Here is a 14,180-nt window from a genome sequence, read left to right as displayed (position 1 = left end):
TGTCCAGCTGCGTGTAATACTCTCTGCAGGTATAGGGATGTTTCTGCTTTCGTTCTGCACATATGTCATAGCTGAAGTCATTTGAGTGTGAGATTGACATTCAGATAGACTAAAGTGACTGGACTTGTTGGGAAACATACCGTACGTATTATTGCCATTGTCTCCATGTGAATTAGCACCTCATTCACCAATCCTTGCTTATCCAACCTTTGAACACAAATCACTTTATATGGAAATTAGACCCAATATGACTCTTTTTCCCAGCTGTTTAGAGATTTGCTGGAGCAACAAGCTTTTGTGTTTACTCGTTTGTTTTGTAATTTTCACTATGAAAATTTCTCTGAACTCAAACCTAGGAGGGAAAAACAGACTTATGTTTACCATATTTGTAAAGAAGATATTCATGAAAGATGTGTATGATAATATTTTATTTTATTTATTTTTGATTTTTTGAAACAGGGTTTCTCTGTGCCGTTTTGGTGCCTGTCTTGGATCTCGCTCTATAAACCAGGCTGGTCTCAAACTCACCGAGATCTGCCTGGCTCTGGCTCCTGAGTGCTGGCATTAAAGGCGTGTGCCACTGGCACCCGGCGATAACATTTTAAAAACAATTTGAATATTAAGATCCAAAATATTTTCTTTTTCATTATCTAAAATTGTGCATGTGCATGTGTGTGCAAGTGTGCGTGCCCATGCACACATATAGGGTGTGGGGAGACAGAGACAGACAGTGACAGACACAGTGAAAGAAACAGATAGAGGTAAGAAAGATGAACTTTATATATTGTATAGTATAGTTGACTAAATGAGATGGTACAGGAATTAATTATGATGTTATAAAGTAAGGAATTTTATTTCTAATGCACATGATTAATTGGCACACTGTTTTGGCTTGGTATTCATATTGGCCATTCTGATGCATTATAAATAATAGATTGTCAGTTATTACTGTTTAAGGTGAATGAAAAGCATGGTCTTTTAGACTAAACTTTGTCTTTAAAAAATTATTCCAACAGGAGCAGCCAAACTCTATGCCTATTGGATCGTGGTGAACTTTCGTGAGGCATATAATCTCTTTGCAGTGAATGGCATTCTCTTCAATCATGAGAGCCCTAGAAGAGGTCAGTGAATACATTACCAAAGGAGAATTTTAACTTTAACAACAGAAAAGGGTATATGTATATTCTGTTGATGTTCTATACATTGAAAAAGTTTACATTTACTTCTGTTGTAAATGACTGTAGTAAATGAAAGCATGTAAATCCAGCTTTAATTTATAAGAACTTTAAAAAATTCTATGTCAAGTTGGACTGTATACTAGTTTCATTAGTAGTTTTTAAACCAAGTACTGGGAAATTTCTATGTAAATGCAAAGAATGAGAGATAAAGTGCTGGTGGTTTCTATCGTTCATTACTGTTTACCTAGATTCAACCAGTTGAAAAGTATCTTCTCTTTAAACTCCATTAGAAAGACATCATAAATTATTGTCTCTAGAATGTATTCTAAAATCAATTTGAAATAAGTTCTTAAGCATTATTAGTTTTGTTTGTTTTTCATGAAAACTGTATTTGCTTGCATGGGCTTAGTTATCATTGAGACTATTGGTAATATCATTTCTCTGTTTACATTAGGTTTTAAGTAAGAAAATGTATACCCCCACCATTACCTCTGATTTAATGAAACATGAGAAATATTAGCCAAGCTAGGTGGGTTCTGATGGGACTAGAACCCACAATGTCATTCTTTAGAAAGTAAAAATTATTTGTAGAATCTAAATCAAAGATATTTTATTAAATTTAATGGCCATTTAGTCTTAGAGTGTGAGAAAGAAGCCCAGTATTATTAAGTTGCTTCTTGCCCAACAACCAGTAATACTTGTAACTATTTCAGTGAAATTTTATGTGACTATATACTCACTTAATTAAATCAACAAGTCATAGAGAAAGATTAAAGTGACAGGTTTATTAAGGTATCTATAGCATCACATTTTTATTTTATAATTGCCTAAGTTAACAATTCCCATGATGGGCTGTTAAGGTGTGAATGCCAACCTGTCATCTCTGATATATCTCTCTGTGTCTCTGTGTGCCTCTCTCTGTCTCTGTCTCTCTCTCTGTCACACACACACACACACACACACACACACACACACACATACACACACACATACACACACACACACACACATACACACACACACACCATATCTTCATATCTTTAATTAGTTTTGTGTTCTGAGTATTTCTGGTAAGGGAAGTGGAAAGATAGAAGGGTTTTATTTTTCCCTTGAAGTATTTGATGTATACAGCAGGGCAGGGTGGGGTGTGGGACCACTTTAGGAATCTACTCAGTAATGGAAATCCTGTCTCCTTTCTCACAAATATGCTTGTGTATTTTTATTGGGTTTCTGTATTTTTCCTCTTCAACCTGACCCATTCCTCCTACCCCACACAAAAAAATGTAAAAGTTAATTGCTGTAAGTCAGGTTAAGAGAGGAAAAAGCGTTTTAGGTTGTACAGTAAAAAGATAATTTAAATATCATGTATCTGCCAGTCCTCTATTTGTACCCTGTAATTGAAGCCTTTTTCATCATTACTGTTTATTTCCTGATGAATTTTAAGGAAAAAATTTAAATGTTATGAGAGGTAAAGAAAAAGTCTTCCCTCATTTATATTGTTTCCTATCACCAGAGCTACTATTAATATGCCCAGAGATGCCCTTCATGCTTTCAGACCTGCAAAAATAGTTATCCCTTATGTCATTCTGCAACTTGGGTGTGTAGTGGATAGCTGTTCTGTGTATGACCATGAAGCACTGTCTCTAGGGATGCAGCAGGTAACTGCTCTACTTGCCTATGACCTTGAAGTACAGGCCCCTAGGGCATGTCCTCTTGGCTACCTGTAAGACATGAGATGCAAGTAGGCACTGTCCCCTTCACTCCCTTGTGGGACTTGGATGTGGGACTGACTCAGATGGCCAGAACACTGTGAGACTTTCCCCCAGCATTCCAGAACCTGTGACAGAATTGTACAGAATAGAACAATGTATTTTTTCTCCCCTAAAAAAATTCCTTTGCCCTTTAAGCAGACTCCATGCATTTCTCACATTATGGGTATCTGTTAAATATTTGTTAGACTTGATCTTGGGCATCATGATAGCTTAGCAGGTGAAGGCTCTTGCTTTAGAAACTTTAAGACCTGAGTTTGATCCACCTTATATACTTTGATGAGCATTATACACCTTTAAAATTCTTACTATGTATAGCTACAGCTTAGGATGATACTGAAATTGACTTCATTTATTCATTCCCATAGTGGAAGGAGAGACCTCACCTTCAAAAATTGTCCTCTAACCCCCACACCTGTGCTATAACATACTTGTGTCTGCCTGTGCATACGTACACAAACACAGATAGACACACACAGAGACTAAAATAAAAATTACCAAAAAAGTTATCACATTAAGATTATTAAATAAAACTTGACCTTGTTGTGTATTTTTATTTTTGTTATTTTATTGCATTATAACATATACAGAAATAGTGGTATTCCACTTATAAACTCAATTTATATGATCAAATTTAAAAAATAGAAATATGAAAGTATGTTTATACTAGCTTTGATAAAATTTCTGAAATCTAATATATGCAGCATTTTTAAAACTTGAAAATTAAAATAAAGGTAATATGAAAGCAATGTTTTAAAGACTGAGCATTGTTTTCTGAGGAGCATTTGTGCTGGACTGAAACTGTCTTAGAGGAGGACTATACTGTGTTTCATATCTCCAGCATCTGAAGACGTACCATTGTGCTAACAGGCATTAGGTAAATATTTTTAAAGAAAGAATGAGTATCTCCTATTTCAATAAAACTTTACTGACTTAAATTTAGAATATCAGAATTAGAAAGCACTAAAAAAAAGGAGCATTTTTAATGAATGTTGTTTTAATGGTTCCACACATATAGTAATTAAAGCTAACACAAACTATTCATAAGTAATGATATCAATCTGATATACCTTGATGAGCATTATACACCTTTAAAACTCTTACTATGTACAGCTTCAGCTTAGGATGGTAGTGAAGGTGACTTCATTTTAGCTTTGCACCCTACTACCACAGGGAACACACACTTTTTCCTTGATGGAGCAGTGGAAAACATCCATCTAATCCAAGATACAATCTCAAATCCACATTAATAGAACTCAAGCTGATTATTTGGGGAGAGAAATAAATTTTTCTCACACTGAAAATAACTGGCAATCTTTTTTGCACAAATAACATTCTATGGTGGTTAATGACTAGAAAAGATGTGGAAGAACTATTTTTTTTATGTAAAAATTTTCTAGACCAGACTTTGGCAAACTGGGGCTCATGAACCAAATCCAGTTTTTTTTTGTTTGTTTGTTTGTTTGGTTGGTTGGTTTGAGCTGAGGATTGAACCCAGGGCCTTGCACTTGTTAGGCAAGCACTCTACCACTGAGCTAAATCCCCAACCCCAAGTCTAGTTTTTTACACTTTGTGTGTGTGTGTGTGTGTGTGTGTGTGTGTGTGTGTGTGTGTGTAAATAAAGTTTAGTTGGAATACAATCATGCTCATAAGTTTGCATGTTGTTTATGGCTATATTCATACCCTAGAATCCTGTATCCTGAAAACACTAAATATTTACTATCTAGGCCTTTAAGGAATATCTGATGGGTATCCAAAAAACTTGTAGTGGGGCTTCTCCCAGATAGCATATTTGTCTTTTAGGGGTTACCGTCCAAGAGTCAGTCATGTCCAGTATCCCTACTGTGGTGGGCAGGTAATATTTGGTTGGAACTCTAATGTCCTTTCCTGCTGTACTAAAGAGGCATTGTGCACTAAAGAAAAGTTAAGACATCAGGGTAAGACCCAAACAAGCTTTTAGCTGACCAAGACCTGCCCACGATAGCAGCTACCTCCTAAGTTTTGACATTGTCTCATTCTTATTTCATTATATCTCTTTTCTCCATCTCAGCTTTTTGGTTTTGTTTTCTTTCTTTCTTTCTTTCTTTCTTTCTTTCTTTCTTTCTTTCTTTCTTTCTTTCTTTCTTTCTTTCTTTCTTTCTTTCTTCTTCTTCTTCTTCTTCTTCTTCTTCTTCTTCTTCTTCTTCTTCTTCTTCTTCTTCTTCTTCTAGTGCTATATTTAAAAACACATTTGTGTTGTGAGAACTTTATTATAAATCTAGAGATAGAATCATTGGTGGTTATATAAGACAAATAATTGGAAATAATTGCTAGGGAATAAACCCAGTGATCTACCAGCTCTTTCCACTAGGAACAAGTGTGTTTATGTTGCTCTTATAAAATGTAGACACTTTAACACCTACTACAAGCCAGTGAGTAATGGGTAAGATCTCAGTATTCATTGTAGGTCCATAAGACATGAAAATGTATTACCTTGTTCTGTGACTAATTCTTACTATGTACTATATACTGATATATATATTAATGGGGTAGTCTTATTAATGAGTATGCAGTTTTTAAAATAAATATACTATTCCTTAGTTTTTCTCATAAATAAATTATGCAAATGTGCTCATATATTTGAAAAACTTCCCTCTCACATGATTTTATCACACTTGAAATCTTGTATCCACCTTCTCCTTGCAGTGTAAATATGCATCTCTATATATTACATTTGCATAAATACAGTATACCCTTTGCCATGGGTATGGCTGTGATGACCCCCTTTCTTCTGGAGGTGCAAACTTATTCTTTGGGAAAAAGGATTGTTTATTATCTAAGTTATTTAATTGCTAGAAGAAAATCGATATGCAAAAATTTTGTCTTTATTCTTGGATTTCTTTGAAAAGCTAGAGTTAGTAAAAGTTTGATGCCATAAAGATATTATTGTTATAGGCTAAAGCATGGGGAAAATATGAAAAGATTCTTTGCTTTATTAAAGTATCTCATACATAATGATACTTGAATTTTTTCAAATACACTGTTTACCATTGGCTTCATCACCATCAGCAATCTCTAGCTAGTCTCACTTCACCATATGGCCCATGGTGATTTCAAATATGAGATCTTTCTGCCTTGGCCTCCCAAGTGCTAGACTTACAGGTATGTTCCACCATATCTGCAAATTACTCTTATATTTGAGACTGATCTGCAAATTAGAACATTATAATGAAGTCTACATTGTAAATCTAGCAATAATATTTACATTTGCTTTTATTATTCATTGCATTAGAAGGTAAAATAAAACTTGTCACCTATGTCTTGTAATCAGTCCACTATATTTTAATTGGTACTTCTGCAGAATACTTTGGCATGTAATGATTACAGATTTGTTGATTTATAAATAATATTAACAGAAATTTATTCCAAATAAAATAAAATGTATTTATATTAACATTAGGGAGAAACCAAAACCAAATATATCCTACATCCAAGTTCAAAAGGTTGAAAATTAAATGATTAAGTTAAACTGGATAACCTAACTCTGGTGATTATGCTATCATAATTAAAGGGTGAAATTGATGTAATATTGAATGCTCTTGGTTTTTGTTTTCAAGGTAACTGTAGAATTAGAGGCTTGGATTTCCTGCAGTTAAGGAGTGGCTGAATCTTCAGTAAGACTGGCTGGGGTCTATTCTGGGAAAAGTTTGGTTAGGCCAGGAGTATGCCTGGTAAACATTGCCCCCTGTTCAGTGTGGCTAGACTAGGCTTCCACTCTGGAGACATCAGTTCTGTAAGATGTGGGATGTTATTTCAGTCCAGCTGTTTGATGAGCATGTGTTTCTTATGCTGACTCACAGTCTTTTATCAGTAGGAAAGTCTGGGCATTGTAGTGGTAGTTGCTTCTAGAGAAGACAGTAGACTGAGTTTATGTACCTAACTCCTTGGCTACTAGTTAATCAGTGGTGAGTAACATACTGTGATTGACTTCATCACAAGACATCCCTGGCCTGATAAAAATTAGGTTCCATGTGGATGCCATGCCTCTTTTATTCTCCTCCCACTCTTTGTTTACTATAAATGCTTAAGAACAGGGCATGTGGAAACTAGTGGAAACATATGAACTGTGGATCAATAGCTGAGGAGGCCCCATAGTACTGGACTAGGCACTCGGGATAAGTGAGACAGTTGTTTAGCTTGCACCTTTTAGGGGGCCCCCAGGCAGTGAGACCACAACCTGTCCTTGGTGCATGAGCCCGCTTTTTGAAACTTAGTACCTATGCTAAGATACTTTGCTCAGCCTTGGTGCAGGGAGGAGGAGCTTGGACCTGCCTCAACTGAATGTACCAGGCTCTGCCGACTCCCCAGGAGAGACCTTACCATGGAGGAGGTGGGAATGGGCAGTGGTGTAGGGGAGAAGGCTGGGGGGGTTGGAGGAGGGAGGGCAGGGGAATCTGTGGTTGATATGAAAAATGAATAGATAATCTCTTAATTAAAAAAAAAAAAGAAAAGAAAAAGAACAGGGCATTTGGAGCTAGGATTGTAGCTCAGTGGCAGAGCACTTGCCTGCCTAGCATGCACGTGTTCTTGGGTTCTAGTTTTACAGAAAGCAACAATAGGGCTCAGGTATGGTAAAACACTCTGTTCTCAGAGCATTTTGAGTTTTTCATTCCCCTTCCGTGTCTGTTAGAACAATAATGTATGACACCTGTTGTAGTTAGAGTTTTCCTGCCTGGCCCAGTCAGGACAAATCTCTCTTACCCGCCAGTCCCACAGTCGCTCAGACCCAACCAAGAAAGCACACAGAAACTTACATTGTTTAGAAACTGTATGGCCGTGGCAGGCTGCTTGTTATCAGCTTCTTCTATCTTAAATTAATCCATTTCTATTCATCTATACTTTGCCACATGGCTTATGGTTTACCGGTGTCTTTACATATTGCTTCTCATGGCGTCGGCTGGCGGTGTCTCTCTCCAGCCTTCTTCCCAGAATTCTCTTCTCTCTTGTCCCGCCTATACTTCCTGCCTGGCCACTGGCCAATCAGAACTTTATTTACACAGAGCGATATCCACAGCAACCTGTAACACAGCTTTCTTCTCAGGTTGTAATCTTTAAAGATGATAGCAATTGTGTCTTTCTTTAGAATTCTATGGGTTCTCTAAAACTTCCCTAAATTGCTGAAGCCTAGTGTGTACCACCAAAAGGTGTTTTGTGCTCATCTTTTTGTTTTGTTTTTCGAGACAGGGTTTCTCTGTGTAGCTTTGCGCCTTCCCTGGATCTTGCTCTGTAGACCAGGCTGGCCTCGAACTCACAAATATCTGCCTGCCTCTGCCTCCCGAATGCTGGGATTAAAGGCGTGCGCCACCACCACCCGGCATTTTGTGCTCATCACTTATCTTTACTGAGCTGAGGAATCAGTAGTTTCCATCATCATCTTTATTGGCAAGTACTATAACAGTGAAAAATACTATATCCACTAGCTGACTTAGGAATCACTGGTTTGTGTTTTAACACTCAAAGAGTTCTTTTGGAGATATTTTGGCTACTTTGTTTAATATATATATATATACATGGGAAGATTCATGTATACTTCTATTTTTCTAACTTTTATAGCTAAAATTACACAATAACTCTTTTGAAAGAACTAGGAAATAGCCAGCTCTCCCAAAATACTCTCAGAATTTATGGGAGAAAGACATTTACAGATCATCCATCCTATTTTTTCACGAATGAAAGAACTAAGGTCATAAATTTTAAAAATGTCAACTGAGGCTGAAAATGATCCTGGAAGAGGGGAGCCATATGAACCTTGTTTAGGTATGGAGTCTGTATATAGAAAATTTAAAAATCTATGAATTATGTATGCATGCATACAAGAGGGTATATGTGTGCGTGGCACATGTGTGGAAGTCAAGTGTATAACTTGTTGTTGGTCCTCAAGTACCTTCCACCTTTTGTTTGACACAGTCTGTCATTGGCCTGCAGCTTTGCATTCCTGGTGCCCTCAGAGTTCAGAAGAGCGTGTTTCTCTGGAACTGGAACTACATATGCTTGTGAGCCACTATGTGGATTCTAGGAACTAAACCTTAACCACTCTTAACCACTGCACCATCTCTCCATCCCATAAAGCATTATTTTTAAAATAAAAATGTGATATGAAACAAATGCCCAGAGTATCAATAAAAGAAATAAAACTAATAAAATGCATTAAGAATCGTGAGGCGGTAGTTTATAAAGTACTTAAGATAATTAGCAGTTTAGGACTACCCACAAATGGATGGTGTGCTGCCACTGTTTGGATTTTGAGCCATTTTTAGATGATATAGCACATTCCTCTAAATATGGGCTTCATAAGAAATCATATATATCTGTCTAAACACAGTATTCACCTCAGTGACATTGTAAGGTTCGTGAACTTTTAGTGGTTGTCTTGAGCATTTGTTTAGTTGCCAAGTATCTGTTTGGTAAAATGTCTATTATCATAAATTAATCTTCAGAATTTTTAAGCTATCATTCCTGTACAAAATTAATTACATAAGTTATAGTAAATCTTAAAATAATTTCCTCTTTGTTCTGTTCTAAAATGTATTGGTTATTTTTTGCTTTAAAGATCAGTTTCATACTGTTGGTGAATCTAGGGCAGTGAGAGATTGGGAGAGTGACTTTGTTCCCCAGGAGAACATGTGCAGTGTCTGGAGATACTTCAGGTTGTGACAACTGCCTCCTAATACTTGCTAGATAGGTAGATGATAGCAACTCTGCAGAACATTTTGCAGTACATAAGAGAGTCCCTCAGAGCAAAAATAAGGGGGGAGAGGGGCAGAAAACCACCCAATAAAATAGCAGTTGAGTTGAACATAAGAAACCAATGCCCTACAGCTTCACTTAAAAAAATCTTCTTGGAGAAACTATGTGAATGTCATTTATAACAGTAGATATTAGAGTTAGATGCCTTTAGTCTCAGCCCTCTGGAGGCAGAGGCAGGCAGATATCTGTGAGTTCAAGGTCTGGATCTACAAAGTGAGTTCCATACCAGCAAGGGCTACATAGCAGGACCCTGACTCAAAACAAACAAAGCTACAAAACATAAGATACTATTTTTCTTTGAACACTGCTTTCACTGTGTAGAAATCTTTTATAGAGCTATAACAAGTATTTAACATTCTTGTTTCTGTAGCTGCATATGAGGCTGTTCTGGCCATGGGACCTTGAGTCATCCATGACAGAGCAGGTTCAGGAAAGCAGTCAGCAGGGTTGTAATTTCAGGACTTTGTCATACCCTTTCAAGACTGAGCTCTCACTTTAGCTACCTGGTGACACATAAGACCTGTCCCCCTTATCTTCAGCTGTTACCTTCAACAAGAAAACAATCTCTCTGTACTTGTTATTAAAGCAGGTTGCAGGTAATCCTTTACTACACAAAATTACAGCAATAAAGTGTGGGAGTTTTCCTATAAATGAGAGTTTTCCTTCAAAATTTTTAGAATTCATAACCAATTTGGTACTTTGGGAGATAATACAATGCATAATGTTAGAAAGCACCCTGTCTCCTCATGTGAATACTACTGTGGAGTAGAATATGCCATAGAATTACAGTTTGCAAATTACAGTCATACTGGTATAGTAATACCAAGGAACAAGCAAACCAGTGTCACCAACTCCATATTTTATTTGTACTTTTATCAAAGGTGCATTGTAATTTCTTTATATATATTATTTATTTATTTTTCATTTTACATACCAACCCCAGTTCCCCCTCCTTCCCCTTCTCCCGCCTCCTCACCTCCCTCCCACTCTACCCCCATCCACTCCTCAGAGTGGGTAAGGCGTCCCATGTTAGTCAACAAAGTCTGGCATACCAAGTTGAAGGAGAGCCTAGCCCCTCCCCATTGTATCAAGGCTGAGCAATTCCACCACAGGGAATGGGCTCCATGTAATTTCTTTTATAGATGAATATCAGAACCTTAACTCACTGGTGGAAGGGGGACAATTGCTACCCATTTGGAAATCAGGGGATGAAGTAATCTCCTATTGGAGTTTCATGTGGCTTTAATAGATTTTAACAACCATTTTGCCTGTTCACAAGTGGTTAATTGTTGGCTACTAACCTTGCTTTTCCGGTTGGAGTACAAAATGATATCATCTTATTTGCCATTGTGTATGTGTGGACCATGATAGTTCACAGATGACATGCACCTTTGGAGATTATTGTGCTGTCTGGCCCATCTTATTCTCTGTGGATAGATGCAGTCTAATTGCTTAGCCATGGAAGACTTCTGAAGCGATCCTATTTGACTGGAAGTGGTTATTACCATCAAACAAAATATTCCCTCCTACTAAGTAAGATGCTATTTATACGGTTGTCTAATTGAATCAAAGGTGTTTTTCTCCATAATGTTTCATGACTTATATGTAACATTTATTGAAACCAAACTGTTAACTGATGTCACACCTTTCTGCAGCATGGTCAGGCAGTTTTACTCAGTCTACTTAAAAGTTCTATCTCTGACAAGTTACTCATTCAGACCTCAGTTTCCTCATTTGCACATGGAAAGGATGATCATTCCTGAGAGGGACATTGTGAGGGTCCTTTGCCTTATCACTGTGCAGGTAATAAGGGAGAATATAGGAAAAAGCTTAACACCATGCCTTGTACATGGGAACATTCTTTGTTTGCTTTCACTTTTTCTTTTCTGTTCTGTTCTATTCTGTTCTGTTTGTTCTTTTCTACTATGTTCAGCAATGGACTTGGAGCGTGTTAGTTTCTTTTCTCCTCTGCTTTCAAGATAAAACTGTCAGACTCAGCTCTGTGGTGGGATTCTAGTTATTCTTGTGTAAGAATAGGACAGTAAGGAATGAAGGCAGTAAAATCTATGACTACAGGCTTTACTGAATTAGTGTAGTCAGGAGGCATTTATGAATTCCAAAAAGATAAAAATGGAAGTGGTGTTGGAGAATCACTCTCATTGTGGGAATTTTTTTTTTTTTTTTTTTTGGTTTTCAAGACAGGGTTTCTCTGTGTAGCTTTGCGCCTTTCCTGGAACTCACTTTGGAGAACAGGCTGGCCTTGAACTCACAGAGATCTGCTTAGCTCTGCCTCCCGAGTGCTGGGATTAAAGGCATGTGCCAACACTGCCAGGCCTGGGAAAAGCCATTTGTACAGGGTGTTCTGACAAGCCAATTTTATTTGAACTAGGATAGTGAAAACCAAAATACAACAGAATTAAAGAATAATGGACAGATACCAAAACTATCTATGAAAGATCATTTCGAAAGTTTCTAAATATTGTTTAGAACCATTCCTGTACCTTTATTAATGATATTATGAAAATCATTTGTTAAGAACACAAAGCTTTATTTAAAAAATACAATCAAGAAAAAAGAAATAACCACTTTGCCTTTTGAATATACCATTGAGAAGCATGTAGATATACATTTGTTTAATTGTGCAGTGCTGGATATGGACTCTAGGGCCTCACATATGCTAAAAGAAACACTACCATGGAACCGTGTCTCAGGCCCATGGTTATGATTTAAATTATGAGCTATATGACTTTTAAAAATTGTTTTTTGAGACTATAAGATAATTACATCATTTTATACCCCCCCTTGCTCTTTCAAAATTGTGTCCTGTTTTTCTTTAATTGTTGTTATGTATATATATGTTCCTAAATATATAAATATAACCTGCTCAGTCGATATAATGTTACTTCTATGTACATGTTTTTAGGATTGACCATTTGGCTTTGGATAACCAGTTGGTGTGCTTTTCCCAGGGGAGACTTTCTCCAGCTCTCAGCATTCCTTAGTTGTCTATAGTTCTTTGTGTAGTATTGAGGCCCCTCATGGGTGGTCCTCTTCCTATGTATGTTTTAGTATGTATGTTGGTACTGTCTTTATTCTAAGTCATATTTGGATAGCCATGTTGGTGAGATTTCATGAGGTGTAGCCTTTTGTATTCCTAGGAGATACAATCTCACAGAAAACTCCCGGTTCCTCTTGCCCTCAAAATCTTTTGTCCTCTCTTTTGTAATAATAATCCCTGAGCCTTACGTGCAGGAGTTGTATTGTAGATGTTTCATTTGGGACTGGGCTCTATAACTCTGCATTTTGATTGGTTGTAGTTTTCTTTAATGACTGCTGTCTGTTATAAAGAGAAGTGTCTTTGATGAGGGGTGAGAACTACTCTTATCTGTGGATATAAGGACAAATATTTAGAATATAGTTAAGCATTATTCTAATTTAGTAAAGTAGTACTTCAGATTTTCCTCCAAGATCCATGACTTCACTAGCCCTGGGTAGTTAGCTGGGTGTCCAGTACCAGGTGTAATTTCTCTCATATTGAGGGGTCTTAAATCCAATTAGAGAGCTATTACTTACTGCCAAGGTTTGCTTGCCACTACTTCACTTATCACTTATAGGACTATTATGCCATGCTGGTCATCATTGTGGTTCCTAGGTTGTTTCCTTCCTTTGGAAGCTGGCATGGTATCTTCTGGTACTGTGAAAGTCTGTACTCAAGGAAGTGGCTTTTAGGTCAGTTCCAGCTCAGGAGCCTATGGACTCTATGTCTGAAGTTCATGCTGTCTTCAGCAATAGAGACTTACCTTCTACCTCCCTCTGTAGGGCAACCAAGGGCAATAGAAATCTCATATAATGTTGGGGAGTCTCTTGAATAATCATTACAAATCACTCAAAAGAGGGCTTCTCATGCCTGGTATTGTTTTTAATTGTTATTACATGGTCTGTGGCACTTGGAGGAAGCAGTTACCCTAGATGGGAAACTTTTATTTAAACTATATAGGGGTGTGTGTGTGTGTGTGTGTGTGTGTGTGTGTGTGTGTGTGTGTAAATAGTATGATTCTTTGAGTCTTCTAGAATTCTTTACTGTTATTTTACCCTCCTACCTCCTTCTTCAATATTTCTATCCTTTGCTCTCCCTAACTAGAGTCCCTCATCCCTGTTTTACCCATCTCCCCCTTCACTTGTACACTGCTATTCTACATTGTCTTTTGAATCAAAAAGCCATATTGGATTTTCTTGTCAAAATTTAGAGTCTGAGCTTTCCTTTTTCAGTGTTTTCTGTGGAACTTTATCCTTGTCTACCATTTCTTGGGCTGAGAATAGCACCCTGGACTACAAGTATTCCTAACACTTGCTCTACCACTGAGCCACTCCCTCGGCCCTCCTCCTTCTAATTCCTCAGGTAGAGATACAGACCTAGTCACCTGCTCTGATTTAGTCAGGCCCTACC

At 37.2% G+C, this 14,180-nt stretch overlaps 1 protein-coding gene across 2 annotated transcripts in view; it reads left to right on the top strand.

Annotated features, from left to right (window-relative positions):
- Gmds (GDP-mannose 4,6-dehydratase) overlaps positions 1–14,180 on the top strand; it is a 575,398-nt gene that overhangs the window by 247,009 nt on the left and 314,209 nt on the right. For both annotated transcript variants that reach the window (XM_036188740.1, XM_036188741.1), the window contains exon 6: positions 1,017–1,121. In XM_036188740.1, the coding sequence (XP_036044633.1) occupies positions 1,017–1,121 (105 nt within the window). The remainder of the gene's footprint in view (positions 1–1,016; positions 1,122–14,180) is intronic.

Source organism: Onychomys torridus, chromosome 5 (genome assembly GCF_903995425.1).
Source record: "Onychomys torridus chromosome 5, mOncTor1.1, whole genome shotgun sequence".
NCBI lineage: Eukaryota > Metazoa > Chordata > Mammalia > Rodentia > Cricetidae > Onychomys > Onychomys torridus.
This window is presented reverse-complemented; position numbering and strand designations above follow the sequence as displayed.